We start from the raw sequence: 18,510 nt of genomic DNA on the forward strand, positions 1-18,510 counted from the left end.
TTTACAAATTTCTTGAATTCTACAAACAACTCGCAAGAATATTCATCTTCCCAAAATCCACAAATTCCATCAATTATCAATACCCACATTCATTTCCCAATATGTCGTTTCCTCCACAAAATCTTCAAAATTTTCAAGGTTTTGGAAATTCTATGAATCATCTGAATTATGCCCCTTGAGGTCCATATCAACCGCTTCCAGCCGAATATTGGCAAAACATGAGTCATCCGTATTTCACGCCGTCGGTTGTTCATGGATATGGTACCCCGCACACAACTGGTATGTCTTTCACTCCTTCGATGTCGAATGAACCTGTAACTCCGACTTTTGTCCCGGAGACTCAACTTTCCGACCATGAATCCCCAATTGAGGTGGTTAATTTAGAAAAGGCGGTTTCAAATGATGAGGGTACAAGAAAGCGTTCAAGTTGGACAAAGGTTGAAGACGAGGTCTTAGCGAGAAGTTTTGTCACTATCAATGATGATCCAATAATCGACAATGATCAAAAGACGAATGCTTTTTGGGGACGGGTTGCAAGCTACTACAATGAGAATCTTCCCCTAGGTTCAAAAACTAGGTGTAAATGTTATACGGTCACATTGGCACAATACAATCCAAAAGAAAGTATATCGATTCAACGCAAATTACAATAGTATTTATAGTTCATATCGAAGTGGTCACAGTGATGAAGATATATTGAGGTTTGCGTACGAAAAATATCTATCCGAAAACAATGGTGTTGCATTCAATCTTGAACATGTGTGGAGAATTGTCAAAGATCGTCCAATGTTTACTCCACAGTCCACTGATCATTTTATGGTGACAAAGAAGACGAGGACCTCAGAGTCGGGAGCAAGCAACACCTCCTCCAATCAAGATGTGAGTATAGACATGGATTATGAAGATAATCATCCAATGGGGCAAAAGGCAGCAAAAAGAAAGGGAAAAGACAAAGTAAAATCGACCATGGAGGATCTGACAGTAAACTACAACAATATTATCACAAAGTTCACCGAGTATGCAAGCGTGAAGAAGTCCGAAGTCGATTTGAAACAAAAACAACTCGAAATAGAGGAGATTAAGGCAAAAGCTGTATTGTCCAAATCTGAAGCTAAGAATCGTCGCTTGAAGTTGAAGGAGTACAAAATATTGAACAAAGACACCTCGCAGATGACAAAGGAGCAGCTTATCATACATGAATGCCTATGCAAGGATATTAGGTCAAGATGGAATATCTAAATTATTTACTTAACGTTCATTTTCTAGTATTATTATATTTTCGAGTGATTGTAATTTTTAATTATTGTATTTCTCATTTCGATTAATGTGATTTTTAATTATTATAATTTTGTAAAATAGTCATTATAAACAAGTCGTTGGAAATTAGCTGTTAGAACTAGTCGTTGGAAACTAGTTGTTACAACTAACCGTTGGAAATTAGCCGTTGCAAACTAGGCATTACAAACTTACCGTTGCAAATTAGCCGTTGCAATGCGACGTTGCATACTAGTTGATCCGGTGGTAAGAGCCCGGGACCCCTTAACAAGGGGTCAACGCCACGTGGAGGTCAAAAGGCCAGGTGGTCCGTCGAAGAAGGGTGAGCCGACCGGACTCATGAGAAAAGGGCGAGCCGATCGGTCTGCCAGTAAACATCTGATAGTAAAAGGCGCCCTGACAGGGATCGGGGTTCCGACGCTCAATGAAACAGTAAATAATGACCGAGCGGAAGGCCTAAGAGAAGGCAGGACGTAATGGGCGCGCCGCCCGTCCGGCGCAGGGAATTAAAGCCTTCCGGACGGCGCTCTTCGTCTAGCCGGCCGGATGGACGTCCTGGCCGGCGGTGGGTAAATAGGGACAGGAACATCTGCTGACAGCCGTCAAGTCGTATGGCTAAGCCATACTCCTAGTCTGACAACGGGGTGTCCTGTTGTCCCATCGAAGGCGCGATGGGACTGTTGCAGTATGGCGTCAGGTAAGCTTTCTGACAAACACATACCGAGGTATGGGCTGCGGACACGTACGCGCCTCGGTGGGCGTGTAGAAGCTCTTTCACCGCTCTATATAAAGAGCCGCAGACTTCGCCGGAGGTACGCGTTCAAGACCTTTGGAGCTACTTTTTCCACCATCTGCTTGCCTGACTTGAGCGTCGGAGGGTCGTGCAGGTCCGCCAGAGCTTCGTACTACTAGCCGGAGGCCCACATCATCGATTAGGAGAGCGCCACGTGCCCAGCGTCCGTTGAGTCAGCGTTCGGACAGGATCAAATTGGCGCCGTCTGTGGGAACGCTCCTGCATCCGATCGGAAGCAATGGACGAGGCTGGACGACAACACATGGTGACGCTTTCGAACGAGGAACTCGACGCTCTGATCGAGATAAGGGCCGCCAAGCTCGTGGAGCAAAAACAGAAAGCCACAGCCGAGCGGTCGGAGCAGCAAGCAACATCAGCGTCTGGTGGTCGAGCGGAAGCACCACCGGCCACCGTTGCATTTCATCAAGCCCTATTCCGCACCCCTGAAGCCGTACCAGCTCATAGAGATAGGGGATCTTCTTCGGATGAGATGCCTAGACGAGATGACAGAAAGGGGAAAGCCCCCCGAGCGGACGCATCACCCGAGAGGATTAATCGCTAATTTTCAGAGACTATTCTGAGAGATCCTCTGCCGAAGCACTATGTGCCTCCGACGATCGGCGAGTATAATGGGACAACGGACCGGATGATCATCAGGTAAGTTCGATAACTGACTACTCTCCATCAATGCGAGATGGAGTAAAGTCGAGTTTTCTTACCACTCTCTCGGGATCGGCTCAGCGGTGGTTTCGGAGGTTGCGGACGGATCCATCACAAGCTTTAAGGACTTCGACGGCCTTCCTCCACCATTTGCAAGCGGTAGGCGCTACGTAAAAGCGGCGTGAGCTGTTCGCCATCAAGAAGCCGTGAATCGCTCCGAGCTTACATCCGGCGATTCAACAAAGTGGCGAGGATATTCCAACGGCCACCCGGAAACCATGATGAATGCCTTCACACAAGACCTAGTGGATGGGGATTTTTTCGATCACTCATCCGAAAGCCGCCCCGAGATTACGATCACATGCTACACCGGGCTAACGAATACATCAACGTGGAAGAAGCGCAAGCGGCAGAAAAAAAGAAGCGGGCTCCTCCTGCCGAGCGGAAACAGCACGCCGCTAATCAGCCGCCTAGAGGACCAAGGGCGAAGCAATCCGATCCCCCCACGCCAAGTCCCATGTGCAAGAGGTAGCCCGCCCAAGCCAAAGAAGAGATGGACCACGATGTTCCTTCCACCGGACGGATACGCACAACACAAGGATTGTCGAAGTCTTCCCTTCGTGGCTCATCCCGTGCCGGAATGCTACGACGGTCTCCCTCGGTCGACAGGCAACAGAGAACTCATGAAGCCGATGGGACGCGAGCTGATAGCCGACAACAGACTCCCGATCGGCATCGTTCTCCAATGCGGGAGAATCGCGAGCATCCGAGAGCGGTCTCGGCCGTTCGCTCGGAAGAAGGAAAATAAAGCAATACTTCCGGCGAGATCAGCGTTATTCTTGGCGGGCGGCCGGAGGAGACTCCAACCGAGCTAGAAAGGCGGCGTCCGGCACTCAGATTCATGTGTAGCCGAGAACGAGCGGAAGGACCCGAAATTAGTTTCGGGCCCGGGGACTTGGAAGGAGTTGAAGTACACCACGACGATGCTCTGCTCATCAAAGCGGTAATAGCCAATTACACTATTCACCGCGTGTTTGTTGACATAGGGAGCTCAGTCAACATCATATTCAAGAAGGCGTTCGATCAGTTGCAAATTGATCGAGCCGAGCTGTTTCCCATGACAACTCCGCTCTACGGGTTTACGGGTAACGAAGTTCAGCCGGTCGGACAGATCCGGCTGGCTACCTCGCTGGGAGAAGAGCCGCTCAGGAGGACAAGGACAACAAACTTTGCGGTGGTCGACTCTCCCTCGTCCTACAATGTCATTTTGGGACGACTGGCGCTCAACGAATTCCGAGCGGTCGTCTCAACCTTCCATCAGAAGATCAAGTTCCCCGTGGAGGACAAAGTGGGAGAAGTACGGGGAGATCAGCTAGCAGCTCGGCGATGCTACATCGAGATGGTCCGAGCAGAAGCCAATTCCGCTCGGAAGGCGCCCCGGATCGAGGTAAACTCCATCACCAAAAAGCCACCCTCTTTAATTTATGAAGAAAAAGAGGAAGTGCAGATTCACCCAACCCGATCGGAGGCCACGACTTTTATTGCGTCCGATCTGGAGGAGAAGCAGAAAGAGGAGCTGATCCAATGCCTCCAAAGAAATCATGATGTCTTCGTCTGGTCGACACATGAGCTGCCCGGAATTTCGCCGAGCATAGCGCAGCATGAGCTACATGTTCGACCGGACGCACGGCCAGTAAAGAAAAGAAAAAGGGACTTCAGCGCCGAGCAGAATTCCATCATCCGAGCGGAGGTGGAAAAACTTCTGGAGGCCGACCATATACGCGAAGTGCAGTTCCCGAGCTGGTTGGCTAACGTAGTATTAGTCTCCAAGCCAGGCAACAAGTGGAGAGTGTGCATAGATTTTCGGGATCTAAACAAAGCTTGCCCGAAAGATTTTTATCCTCTGCCCCGGATAGATCAGATGGTGGACTCTACGGCCGGCTGTGAATTAATCTGTATGCTCGACGCCTACCAGGGCTATCACCAAGTGCCGCTCGCCCGTGAAGATCAAGAAAAAGTCAGCTTCGTGACGGCCGACGACACTTATTGCTATAATCTGATGTCGTTCGGATTGAAGAATGCGGGGGCCACATATCAGCGATTGATGAATAAAGTATTCAGAGAGCAGATTGGGCGAAATCTAGAAGTTTATGTGGACGACATTCTCATTAAGTCCGTCCAAGCGGCCGATCTCTTCAAGGACATGGAAGAAACCTTCCGAACGCTACACAAATATGGAGTCAAGCTAAATCCCCAGAAGTGCCTATTCGGAGCAAAAGGAGGACGTTTCTTGGGGTACATAGTGACCGAGCGGGGCATCGAAGCAAATCCCAGCAAGGTGAAAGCTCTACAAGATATGCCGCCTCCAAGAAATACCAGGGAGGTGCAGCGTTTGACCGGTCGGATAACCGCTCTGTCCAGATTCATCTCCAAAACCGCCGACCGGAGCCTTCCTTTTTTCAAGATCTTACGCAAGGCTACAAAATTTCACTGGGACGAAGAATGCGACCGGGCATTCGAAGACTTGAAGGCATATCTGAACTCTCTCCCGGTATTAGCCAAGCCGACTGCGGGTGAGCCACTTTATATGTACTTGTCTTCAACTGAGCATGCAATCGGCTCGGCTTTAGTGAGGGCGAGCGGAGAAGAGCCTGTGTATTTCCTTAGTCACATTTTAAAAGATGCTGAATCTCGCTACACTGGGCTCGAGAAGCTGGCTTTCACTCTGGTCCTTGCAGCTCGGCACCTTCGTCCATACTTCCTCGCGCATACCATCATTGTTAAAACAAATAGCTCGCTCGGCCGTGTGTTACTAAACCCAGAAGCGTCCGGGCGGCTCATCAGGTGGACGACAGAGTTAAGTGAATTCGACATCCAATACCATCCCCGCTCGGCGATCAAAGCGCAATCCTTGGCCGATTTTGTGACTGAGGTGCAAAGGCCGGAGCCGGAAGGTATGTGGAGAATATATGTGGATGGGTCGTCCAATCGGCTCGGAAGCGGGATTGGAATATTGTTGCTCTCCCCTCAAGAAGAAAAGATGCACTTATCCGTCCGGCTGGATTATAAAGCTACCAACAATGAAGCAGAGTATGAGGCCCTCATAGCTGGCTTGCAGGCTGCCCGGCATGTGGGAGCCGGTCGGGTAACGCTTCACTCAGATTCGCAGTTGGCCGCTCAGCAGCTCTCTGGTACCTTCGAAATCAATAATGCTCGGCTCAAGCTCTACGCTGAAGCCTTCGAGAAGTTCAAAGCCGATTTTAGAGAAGTTGTTGTCCAGAAGATACCCAGAGCAGAAAATCAAGCAGCTGATGAGTTAGCCAAACTCGCGAGCTCAATAACGCCGGTCGCTATTCAGCAGCCAATTGAAAAAGTACTGTTGGTGGCGCACGTCGACCGGATGGAAGGCCTCACATTTCCAAGCGACTGGCGGACACCCATCATAGAGTTCCTCTGCTCGGGCGCCACACCATCCAATGAGTATGAAGCCCAGCTGCTAAGGAGGAGAGCCGGTCGGTTCACACTCATCGGCGATCAACTTTACAAAAAGGCTTTCTCACGCTCGTTGTTGAAATGCGTGAGCTCGGAGGACTCGGCTTACATCCTCCAAGAAGTACATCAAGGATCGTGCGGAGGACATCTGGGCGGACGAGCACTAGCTAAGAAGATCCTGCTAGCTGGATACTTTTGGCCGACTTTACAAGCAGACGCCGCTCGGACAGTGTCGACGTGCCTCTCATGCCAGAAGTACCATAACTTCAACCACCGACCGGCAGAGGAAATGAAGGCATCAACAGTTTCATGTCCGTTCGATCAATGGGGAATGGATATTGTCGGTCCATTTCCGATGGCGACCGGGCAGCGAAAATTTTTGCTAGTGGCGGTTGATTATTTTTCCAAGTGGGTGGAGGCCGAGCCGCTAACCAAGATCATCGAACAGATGGTCAAAAAAATTATCTGGCAACACATCATCTGTCGGTTCGGCATCCCTCGCCGATTGGTTTCCGACAATGGGCGGCAATTCACAGGGAAGATGCTAGAGGATTGGTGCAAAAGCTACGACATCGAGCAACACTTCACGTCCGTGGCTTATCCCCAGAGCAACGGTCAAGCCGAAGTAGCCAATCGGGAAATTCTTCGCATTCTACGCACTCGGCTCGACCATTTGGGAGGAAGTTGGGTAGATGAAGTGCCGGACGTCTTATGGGTCATCCGAACGGCTCCAAAGGAGGGGACGGGCGTCACGGCTTTCCATCTGGTGTATGGCGGCGAAGCGGTCATTCCTGTTGAAGTCGGAGTCGAATCCGCTCGGGTCCAAAGCTATGATGAGGGCAACGCCGAGCGGAGGAACATGGAGCTGGATCTGGTCGAAGAAGAAAGAGCCAAGGCGTCCGTCCGGCTGATGGCGTACCGGCAACGGATGAAGCAAAATTACAACCGCTGTGTAATCCCCAGATCATTCCAGGTCAGCGATCTTGTCTGGAAGAAAGTCAAGCCGGTCGGCGATGTCGGCAAATTGGAGGCACCGTGGGCGGGCCCCTTCAAGGTTATTGAAAAGCTCCGCTCGGGCGCATATTATTTGGAGGATGAAGACGGGCGGTATCTGGATCGACCGTGGAGTGCAAATCATCTCCAGCCTTATCGAGCTGGATGAAAGGTGCACGAATGTAACTCATTTTTGTGTATATGCTAGTCGACCGTGTCCTTGTAATGCAGGAAGCGAAATTAATTCAAAGGATGGCCAAGGGTTTCGCCGATCGGCAGTATCGAAGTTAGCCGTAAAGGCCGTCGAGCTCCGACGTTAAATATCGAGAGACGAGCCGACGTCTATAAACGTCCGAGCGGAAGACCGTCGAGCTCCGACGTTAAATATCGAGAGACGAGCCGGCGTCTATAAACGTCCGAGCGGAAGACCGTCGAGCTCTGACGTTAAATATCGAGGCAGGCGGCGTCTATAAGCGTCCGGCGGAAGACCGTCTAGCTCGGCGTTAAATATCGAGGCAGTGGCGTCTATAAGCGTCCGGCGGAAGACCGTCGAGCTCCGGCGTTAAATATCGAGAGGCGAGCGGGCGTCTATAAGCGTCCGGCGGAAGACCGTCGAGCTCGGCGTTAAATATCGAGGCGAGCGGCGTCTATAAGCGTCCGGCGGAAGACCGTCGACTCGGCGTTAAATATCGAGGCAGCGGCGTCTATAAGCGTCCGGCGGAAGACCGTCGAGCTCAGGCGTTAAATATCGAGGCGAGCCGGCATCTATAAGCGTCCGGCGGAAGACCGTCGAGCTCAGGCGTTAAATATCGAGGCGAGCGGCGTCTATAAGCGTCCGGCGGAGACCGTCGAGCTCAGGCGTTAAATCGAGAGGCGAGGCGGCGTCTATAAACGTCCGAGCGGAAGGCCGTCGAGCTCCGACGTTAAATATCGAGAGACGAGCCAGCGTCTATAAACGTCCGAGCGGAAGACCATCGAGCTCCGACGTTAAATATCGAGAGACAAGCCGGCGTCTATAAACGTCCGAGCGGAAGACCGTCGAGCTCCGACGTTAAATATCGAGAGACGAGCCGGCGTCTATAAACGTCCAAGCGGAAGACCGTCGAGCTCCGACGTTAAATATCGAGAGACGAGCCGGCGTCTATAAATGTCCGAGCGGCTCGCATTGCGAAAATCTAGCGAAAACCCCTTTGAGGTAAGGCGCGAAGCAAAAGATGGTTAATCGGAGTTAAAAATGCGAGCAAGTGAACGAGTGACGTTCGCGCGCCGAACGACTGCTTAATGGCGTGGCGAAAGACGTTATTGAAGGCAGGCGGCTTGGGTCCATGTTAGAGCGTGAAGCCGAGCGGAGGAGTTTTAAAGAACACTTCACACAAAACGAAAGAAAATTTTCTTCCCAAAACAAAGGTGACAAGAACAGAAAGATGGTCTATTTACGCCAAATACTAGGCAAACAAAAGAAGTTACAGCGAAAATCAGTCTTGCCGAACGGCGAAGATACAAAAAGGTGAATAAAATACACTCCTCATGCGTCAAAATCAAAAAGGGCATCAGGAATGGCGCCCATCACATTAGCCAGATCCTCTGGGGGGATGGTCAGCTCGGCGGGAAGGTGGCCTTTAGTCTTCAAATAATCTACCGCCGCCTTAATCGCTTCTTCGAAGGTGAGGGAAATCTTGTCGGTGAACTTCTCTCCGAATTCGTCCGAGCGGACAAACGCCTTCCTCACTTCGTCAGAACGAGCCGACTCCCCGTCCTGATACTCTTTAAGCGTGGCCTGGGTAGCATCATTAGTAGCCTGGAGATCCTTTAAATCCCCTTCGAATTTGAGCAAATCAGCCAAGCGGCTCTCCTTCTCGGTGGCCAGAAGAGCATCCAGATCCTTGATGCGTTGCTCCAGCCCTCTGATATCCACCTTCATTCGGTCCATGTCATCGATGGCCTGGCGCTTCCGGGTGGTCGCCGTCTTGATCTCCTTATCTCGTTGTTTGACCATCGCTTCGAGCCGAACGACCTTGCTCGCTAGATCGGAAGCTCGTTTCCGTTCGGCTTCCAGTAATTTTTTGGCCTTCTCCAGAGCGGCCGTCGACTGTCGGCTGTCTCCCGCGGCCTTAAGTTTTTTCAACTCATCCTCCAGCTCGGCCAACCGATTGCTAACGGCAATTTGCCCCACCCAGTTCTACGAGCAAAAGTGAACAGGTTAAAAACTTAATTCAAATACACGAACAAAGAAAAAGAGCATACCCCGGTGGCCTGTTGAAGGTTGCTGTCGCCGAGCTGCCCGGGGGTCATCGCTTTTATTCGGCGCCGAGCGTCCTCCCAAGCTTTTGCAAGAGGGCCGTCAAGGTGATCTGCTGCTCGGGGACCACTGGCCGATCAACAGCAGCCATGTATTCCTCTGAGGGGAGGCGCAGGACGGTTTTAATTAAATTCGGGCCGCTCGGCTCGCCCTGAGAAGCATCGGCCTTACCGGATGGCCCACCGGTGGACGAGGAAGGAAGCTCGCCCAAACGCCTGATACGACGCAGAGTTCTTGAAGGGCTGGACGGCGGCACCTCAGAGCTTGCCCTTGGAGAGCCATGTGGGGTCGGGGTACTCTCTAGGGAAACCGTCCCGGACAACAACGGAGCATCCGCGCCCCGCTCGGGCTGTGGCTCATCAAGTGGAATTGAGGCAGATGCAGATTCCGGTCGTCGGCGCTTCCGAGTGAGTAGCGGAACATCATCGGCCGAACGACCCTCCACCTCGGCTTGGGTAGAAGGTTCTGTGCCACCCGCTGCCTCGTCGTGAGAGGTAGTAGCTGCTAAGGCTTCAGGGGCATCCTGGGTCCCCTCGCCTAATTCGCCGGTCGGATCGGCTGGATCAAGGCCCCGCTCGGCGACCTCCTTGTTCTTCACCGCCTCAATCTGAGCAGCTTTCAATTTGAGCTTCTCGGTTGCCTTAGCGCGCCACATAACTTCAGCTGCAGAAACAAAGATTAAATCAATTAGAACAAAAGAAAAAGGAGGGATGAGAATCGCTTACTCATGCTGCAAGGCAGATCGGCTGGGGTGGAAGACAGGCCGAATATATACATTACTCCTGGGAGGAGCAGCTTGTCAATGTGATAGCGCTGACCCACCAACCGCTCGGCCGCATAAAGGTAAGCCGCATCACCTCTAAATTTGCCGAGCTCCGGTTGCGCCGGCATCGCCGTCTGCCACTTGGTACGAAAAGTTGGCAGCTCGGGAAAACGCACATAGAAAAAGTGCTCCTTCCAATGTTTGATGGAGCTTGGCATATTATCAAAAAGGACGAAACCTATCCTAGATTGGAAAATAAAGGTACCCCACTCGGCTTGCTTGGGATAAGAAAAGTAGTGAAAAATCTTAGGGTCGAGGGGGATGTTGTTCAGTTTAAAAAGGACTATCACTCCGCTCAACAGCCTAATGGAGTTAGGGACTACCTGGCCGAGCGGAATGCGAAAATAATTGCAGATTTGTAAGAAGAACTTGTGGGGTGGAAAGCGTAGCCCGGCCAAAAATTGGTCTCAGAAGAATAGAACGGTGTCGGGCGGCGGTTCATGAGGCCGATCGGCCGGTGTGGCTAATACTATTTGGTGGTCGGTCGGCAGATCATAGGTTTGAGTGAGGCGCAAGGCGTCCTCCTCGTCGAACCGGCTTTCCATGGTCGAATACCAAAGACCCGGAGCATCGCCGGTCGGCTGTGAGGTATTGGTCATGGTATAAGGCCAGGGATGGACGTGTGATGGAAGGAAGGAGAAATAAAACTAGGAAAGAGTGCGGGATGATAAAAGAAATAGCTAATAGAGAGAAGAAAGGAGAGGCGGCAAGGAAGAGGAAGTCTTACGGGCAAGGGAGATGATCGGAAGAAGCTGTGGGGTCGCCGGAGAGCCGGAACGCAAGGTCGCCGGAGAAAAAAGGAGCAGCGAAACGTCGGGAGGAGATGAGGCCGAAATGCGGCAGAAAGCGGAAGTCGGAGCTTTATAAGGGCGGCCGCTATTAATTTCAGCCGTCCAATCCAGGTCGCTGATATCGAGGTCGTCATCTAGCCGTTCATTTCAAACGGCGGCTGTCCTATCGGAAGTGACGCCACCGCCATACGCTGACAAACGCACGATCGCCACGTGTCAGCAGGATACTGACCGCATTTAATGAGCTCCCCTTACCGTGCACAGCGCATGTGATGGGTAGTAGGGGAGAGCATCAGACATGGATTCCAAGAGAACACAAGGCACGGACAAGATACCGCCGAACGGATGAGTATCCCTATGCCTGGCCGAGCGGCCTAATGCAGTGATCATTGCTCAGTCAGATCGGCAGTCCAGTCAGTCGGACTTTGCCTCCTTCGACTAGACTCGAGGGGAAGGCAAGTGATCCGGTGGTAAGAGCTCGGGACCCCTTAACAAGGGGTCAACGCCACGTGGAGGTCAAAAGGCCAGGTGGTCCGTCGAAGAAGGGTGAGCCGACCGGACTCATGAGAAAAGGGTGAGCCGATCGGTCTGCCAGTAAACATCTGATAGTAAAAGGCGCCCTGACAGGGATCGGGGTTCCGACGCTCAATGAAACAGTAAATAATGACCGAGCGGAAGGCCTAAGAGAAGGCAGGATGTAATGGGCGCGCCGCCCGGCTGGCGCAGGGAATTAAAGCCTTCCGGACGGCGCTCTTCGTCTAGCCGGCCGGATGGACGTCCTGGCCGGCGGTGGGTAAATAGGGACAGGAACATCTGCTGACAGCCGTCAAGTCGTATGGCTAAGCCATACTCCTAGTCTGACAACGGGGTGTCCTGTTGTCCCATCGAAGGCGCGATGGGACTGTTGCAGTATGACGTCAGGTAAGCTTTCTGACAAACACATACCGAGGTATGGGCTGCGGACACGTACGCGCCTCAGTGGGCGTGTAGAAGCTCTTTCACCGCTCTATATAAAGAGCCGCAGACTTCGCCGGAGGTACGCGTTCAAGACCTTTGGAGCTACTTTTTCCACCATCTGCTTGCCTGACTTGAGCGTCGGAGGGTCGCCGCCGGGAACCCCTTCCCGGCCCGACTTCTGTGCAGGTCGGCCAGAGCTTCGTACGACTAGCCGGAGGCCCACGTCATTGATTAGGAGAGCGCCACGTGCCTAGCGTCCATTGAGTCAGCGTTCGGACAGGATCACTAGTCATTGCAAACTAGCCGTTGCATGAGAAAAACAATATATATAGACTATCATACCATTTCTCAAACACATATACTAAAACATGTTTTCTCCAAAAATGTCTCATTCTACAGGCAGCTCTAGCTCAAGTTCCAGCTCGACAAGCGAAGACGAAGTCCATGTTGAAATCGATGAGCAAGCTTATGATTCGGGCGAAGAACTGATGTTATTGGTTCTTCAACAACACCAACAACTTATGGAAGCATATCAGAGGAGGGACACACGCAGAAGAAGGTTCATCCAAAGAAATCGTGAAGTCGGGCATAAGAGGCTCATCAATGATTATTTCTCTATAACCCCGGTGTATCACGATGAAATATTTTGAAGACGATTTCGAATGTGAAGAGAGTTATTCCTCCGCATAGTGAATGCATTAGAGAATCATTCAACATTTTTTCAACAAAGGGACGATGCTGTACGAAGAAAAGGGTTGCCACCACTACAAAAATGCACCGCTGCGATTCGTCAACTAGCTTGCGGAGTCCCCGCCGATGATCTTGACGAGTACCTACGTATGGGTCAATCAACTGCCATTAGGTGCCTTTTCAAGTTCTGCGAATACGTTGTTGAAATATTTGGTGATAGGTACTTGAGAAGGCCAAATGTCGATGATGTTCAATGTCTTCTTCAAATGCATGATGAGAGACATGACTTTCCTGGCATGTTAGGTAGCCTTGATTGTATGCACTGGAAATGGAAAAATTGTCCAGTTGCTTGGAAAGGTCAATTTACAAGGGGACATGGGTCACCAACAATCATACTTGAAGCGGTCGCGTCTCATGACTTATGGATATAACATGCATTTTTTGGGGTTATCGGTTCACGTAACGATATTAACGTGTTATATGAATCTCCCATATTCAACGACGTCTTGCAAGGAAATATGCCGGAGATTAATTTCACGGTGAACGACACTGCATATACGAAGGGCTATTATCTAACAGATGGAATATATCGCGAGTGGGCTACTTTTGTTAAGGCTTTTCCTTGCCCGGAGGATCCCAAGAGGAAGTTGTTTAAGGAAAGACAGGAGTCTGCAAGAAAAAATGTTGAACGGGCATTTGGGGTGATCCGATCTCGATGGGCGATTGTCAGAGGTCCAACTCGGTATTGGTATAGGAAAAAGTTAAAACAAACCATGTTAGCATGCATTATTTTGCATAATATGATTGTTGAGGATGAGGGAGGTCATGTGACAAATTGGTACAACGAAGAAGGTGACGAACCCGCACAACCTATCCATGGCTCAAACCGAGGATTTCAGGATTATCTTCGAACAAATTCTGAGCTACGTGACACTCAAGTTCATCACCAACTTCGCGCCGACTTAGTTGAGCATATCCTGGGGCAATACAACAACAATTCGTGAATTCATATTTAAAATAAATTTTGTTTTCCCAACTTTGTAATTTTAGCCGCTCAGTTGTAATTTCGTTTTCCCAACTTTATAATTTTAGGTGTTCAGTTGTAATTTCATTTTTCCAATTTTATAATTTTAGGTGTTCAGTTGTAATTTCGTTTTTCCAACTTTATAATTTCATTTTCCTAACATTGTAATTTCGTTTTCTCACAAACATCTATTTTATTTAATAAATATATTTAAAAAATTAATATTATTTTTGTAAGATAATAAAATTATATTTTTAAACGTAAGATTATTATTAAAAATAATAATAATTTAAATATTTTAAAACATATATATTTAATATGATATAATGTTAAAATGAGTGAGTGGACGGTGGGACCCATGAATAATGAGTATTAACATTAAAAGGGATGTGGGTGAAAGAAGGATGTTGTTATAACGAGTATGTGGCAGTGGGCCCCATATTTTTTGATGAGGTGGTGAGTGTTATAATGTTAGAGCATTGTGGATGCTCTAAGAAGTTTTTCTTATGATTAAGAAGGATTCTTAAGAGTCTGTCAAGATTAGGGGGAGTCTTGATTAGAAGATAAAACATGCTCTTCAAAAGTTTATGAAAAATTAGTTTTATAAATCTTTAAAAATTTCTTTTTAAAAAAACCAGTAAAATTTCATTTAAAAATCTTAAAAATTATGCTTTGAAAACGTGTTTAAAAAAGTATTTGAAAATCTATTTTCAAAATTTTTGCAAGAAGATTTTACCATATTTGTCAAATGTTTTTAAAAATATTTTGAAAGACAATTTCAGAAAGGATATTTTTAAAAATAATAAATTCATAAATGATATGTCGAGAAGGGTTAGAGAATAACCGTTCAACAGGGTAACTCTTTTTATATATATATATATATATATATATATATCTATTGACAAGGGGAGAGAAAAAATTTCAGTTAAAATATTTATCAACCCACCTAGATTGATAAACACCCTTATGACCTAAGCTTAACTTAAGAAAATTATAAAAAATCAAACAGAAAAAGATTATTGGTGTAATTAGTCTCCAAAATTTTGATATTTGACAATGTACCTAAGTCTGGTCAGTTTGACCAAGGGTTGATCCAAACAAGACTTCATGTTTGGATGTGAGTGAAGTTTAGTCAAGTTAAAGTTGACTAGATGACTAGAAAAGAAAAGTCTAGTCAGGACCAAAAGACTAACAAGGGAAAATCCTAGCTGAAGGTTAGGCAGGTGAGAAGTTCATCGAGTGACTAGTCTTAACTGGGGATTAGGAAAGGAAAAGTCCTAACTAGAGATTAGACAAGTAATAAGGCTACCGAGTGACTAGTTCTAACTAGAGGTTATGCAATAAAAGTCATAATTGGAGGTTAGGTGGGTGAGAAGTCTACTGAGTGACTAGTCATAATTGGATGTTAGGTAAAGTCCTAATTTGAGATTAAGCATTTGAGAAGTCTATCAAGTGACTAATCCTAACTAGAGGTTAGGTAAGTGTAAGTCCAAGTGTGTATGGAGGACTGGAGGATTGGCAAAGAGAAATCCTATGGAAGTGAACCCTAGGCAATAAAATCCTAAGGAGTAGACTTTAGGTGGTAAAGTTTTAGAGCAGTTGACTCCAAGCAAAAGGTAAGCCTAGTAGGTTAGGTAAACATATAGGATTAAGCTAGGTTGCTTGCTTGTATTTTGTATAGTTGTTTTGCAGGAACCTGTACTTGAAAGCAAAATAAAGAGCAGACAAATGTAATCAGACGCAACTGAACCAAGTTTAGGGTGAATCAGACTTGACTCTTGTCTAATCAGACTTAAACCAACTCAATCAATTGCACCAGCAGTTTGGTAAACCAAATGGGTTTGGTAGACAAATCCAAGGGATTGCTAGAGTGGTTGAGTTCGATTGACTGGGTTTGAGTTCAGACTCAAATCAGTGACTTGACTTGGTTTAGTCGATGGAAAAATTGCTTCAGTCAATCAACTGGGTTAGATTGACCAGATTATTGAGTTGTCAAAGAAATTGACATGGAAGCTGATGTGGAAAAAGATCAAGTTCAACTTTATGATTTAGACGAGGATAAGGATAAGCCAAATGATGTGGATAAAGATAATGTTTGATCCAGATATGACTTCATCTAGATAAAAATTGATCTAGATAAGGATCTAATCCAACTCTAAAAAGGAGACGAAGGCTTTATGTTTAAGTACAACAATTCCATACTTCTCTTCTACTTTGTGCTTGAAAAAAATCTATTGCGAAACTTTGCGACCAAGGAAGCTCCAGGAGGGGTGCGTTGCGCTTAGGACTTTCGAACCATGACTACGAGTTTACTTTTATATATTGTATCTATGCTTTAATTTATTATCTTTGTATTTGATACAAATTCATAAGCAGTTTCTCTGTTGAGTTTGGTATTTTAATTCAAACTATTTTTTTTTTTGGTTTAGTTGTTGTTTTGGCAATGCATGTGTGTATGCATTTAGTCCCACATTGCTAAGCAAAAAAGGTTGGAAGGCCTTATATATGGAGCTTTTCCATCCTTGCTTAGCAAAGTAAAGGGGGGCCTACACGCATGCGCGGGCCGAGCCCAAATCAGGTGGCTTCGGGGGGTTCGAGCCGGAAATCCATAAACCAGACGCAACGCACGCGATCATCGCGCGCAGGGGGGGTGTAAATCCCCAGCTCGTGGGCCTCGCGCTTGCAGGCGGCCTGGTTTGTTTTTGCCAGTCTTCGGTTTGGTTTGGTTCTAGGTACTGACCCGCGTGCACTTGGGTTTGGTTTTGTCCGCGCACACTTGGGTTTGGTTCTGTCCGTGTAAGGAAGCAATGCGACGCACCTGCCCGCGAGAGGAAGAGAAGCGACGCGGTTCTGTCTGTGTGAGGAAGCGAAGCGACGTACGCTTTGGTGTGTGCACTGCTTCGGAGTGTATAAATACACTTCCTCTGTTCCTTCTCAACTCACTCCAGAAAACAGAGTATTCTGCTTTCTTTCTTTCTTCCCTCTCTTCCCCTGTTCTGAGGTTTGGTTCTGCGATATGAGGTCGAGTCTGAGTGCGGCGTTCGTTTTGGAGTGCACCTACGGACGACGCGAGTGGTTGTCGGATCTTGGGAGAATTTTGCCGGAGAGCCTCTGCACCGTGGGCGGCAATAAATTCTCTAAAAACAGTCGGCACACCGACACTTCAACCAGAGATACACGATTTCTCAACCTTACTCTTTTCATTTACAAGTTTATTGCATGCTTGCTATTTTGGTGCAAATAGATTACTGTATTTGCGTAATCAGTTTTACAACAATTTTAGAGAATTTATTGTAGTAGCAATAGACATGATGAATGATAGGGTAACGGGGTCTGATGAGGCTAGCGCTATACCCGAGAGATTTTTCGGGCAAAACTTCAGACGTTGGCAACGACGGATGAAATTTTGGCTCACTACGCTTAGGCTATTCTCCATTATAGAAACAGATCCTCCTTCACATGATGAAGAGGAACCTGCCTATAGTGCTGCCTTACAGAGGTTTAAGCAAAGGGATTATCTCTGCCATGGGAGAATCCTGTTTGCCCTCTCAGACGCACTATTTGATGTGTACTACTCAACCTTTTCGGCTAAAGAGCTGTGAAAATCTTTGGATAAAAAATACAACTCCGAAGATTCTGGTTTAGAAAAGTACACTATGGCAAAATTCCTAAACTTCAAAATGGTTGAAGGCAAATCTGTGGTTGAGCAGACACATGAATTCCAAGTTCAAATTCATGGTCTTGCTGAAGGAGATATGCCATTACCCAAAAAATTTCAGGTCTTGTCTATCATCGAAAAATTGCCTCCGAGTTGGTAAGATTTTGGCATGACTCTTAAACATCGGAGAGGTAAAATTTCTCTAGAAGATTTGATGATTGCCTTAAATATCAAAGAAGAACATCGGAAGTAACATAAAAATGATGATATAAAAATGCCTATGGATTTTATACCAAAGGCAAACGTAGTAGTCTCATCTGATAAGAAAAAAATTCAAAAATCAGAAAATGAAGAACAAGATGAAACCCAAACCAAAAATTCAAAAGAAAAATGGAACCAAGCAGTGCTGGGCATGTGGATAAGTTGGACATTATGCCAAATTCTGCCCCAAGAAGAAGAACCAGAGCAATATGTCCAACACCAAGGCACAAGCAAATGTTGTGACTGATAGTGACGGCACCAGCGATAGGTTTGTTACCTTCAAACCCGAACTAAATTTGATCTATCAACCCAATGAATGGTTAGTTGATACAGGTGCTAATGTGCACTGTTGTGCTGATCGCTCTGCCTTCCTTACTTATCAGGTAATTGAAGGCACTTCTGTGGCCATGGGGAACCATTCTGCAGCCAGGGTATTTGGGATAGGACAAGTTGACCTAAGGTTCACCTCTGGAAAAGTCCTATCACTGCATGAGGTGCATCATGTTCCAGCGGTCCGTCGGAATCTGATTAGCGGGTCAAAGTTAGTCCGTGCTGGTTATGAGTTAAACTTTAAATGTAATAAAGTTGTAATATTACATTTAGGAACCTTTATTGGAAAAGGTTACCTTAATAAAGGTTTATTTAAACTCAATGTAGAAAATGCTACCTTAAATAAATCTACTGATATTGGTTGTTCATATAACATTGAGTCTTATGATATATGACATGACAGATTAGGACATGACAATTTTAATACCGTAAAAAGGATGATGAATCTAGACATGGTTCCTAAG

At 47.4% G+C, this 18,510-nt stretch overlaps 2 protein-coding genes across 2 annotated transcripts; both read left to right on the top strand.

Moving 5' to 3' along the window:
• The first annotated feature begins 218 nt into the window (after positions 1-218).
• LOC122004503 (glutathione S-transferase T3-like) lies at positions 219-1,239 on the top strand. The gene is made up of 2 exons (XM_042559381.1): positions 219-577; positions 684-1,239. The coding sequence occupies exons 1-2, from the start codon at positions 219-221 to the stop codon at positions 1,237-1,239; spliced, it is 915 nt and encodes a 304-aa protein (XP_042415315.1).
• Positions 1,240-13,291: 12,052 nt separating this feature from the next.
• Positions 13,292-13,777, top strand: LOC122004511. The gene has a single exon (XM_042559390.1). The coding sequence runs from the start codon at positions 13,292-13,294 to the stop codon at positions 13,775-13,777; it is 486 nt and encodes a 161-aa protein (XP_042415324.1).
• The last annotated feature ends 4,733 nt before the right edge of the window (positions 13,778-18,510 follow it).

This window comes from Zingiber officinale, chromosome 1A, assembly GCF_018446385.1.
Source record: "Zingiber officinale cultivar Zhangliang chromosome 1A, Zo_v1.1, whole genome shotgun sequence".
In the NCBI taxonomy this organism is placed as follows: Eukaryota; Viridiplantae; Streptophyta; class Magnoliopsida; order Zingiberales; family Zingiberaceae; genus Zingiber; species Zingiber officinale.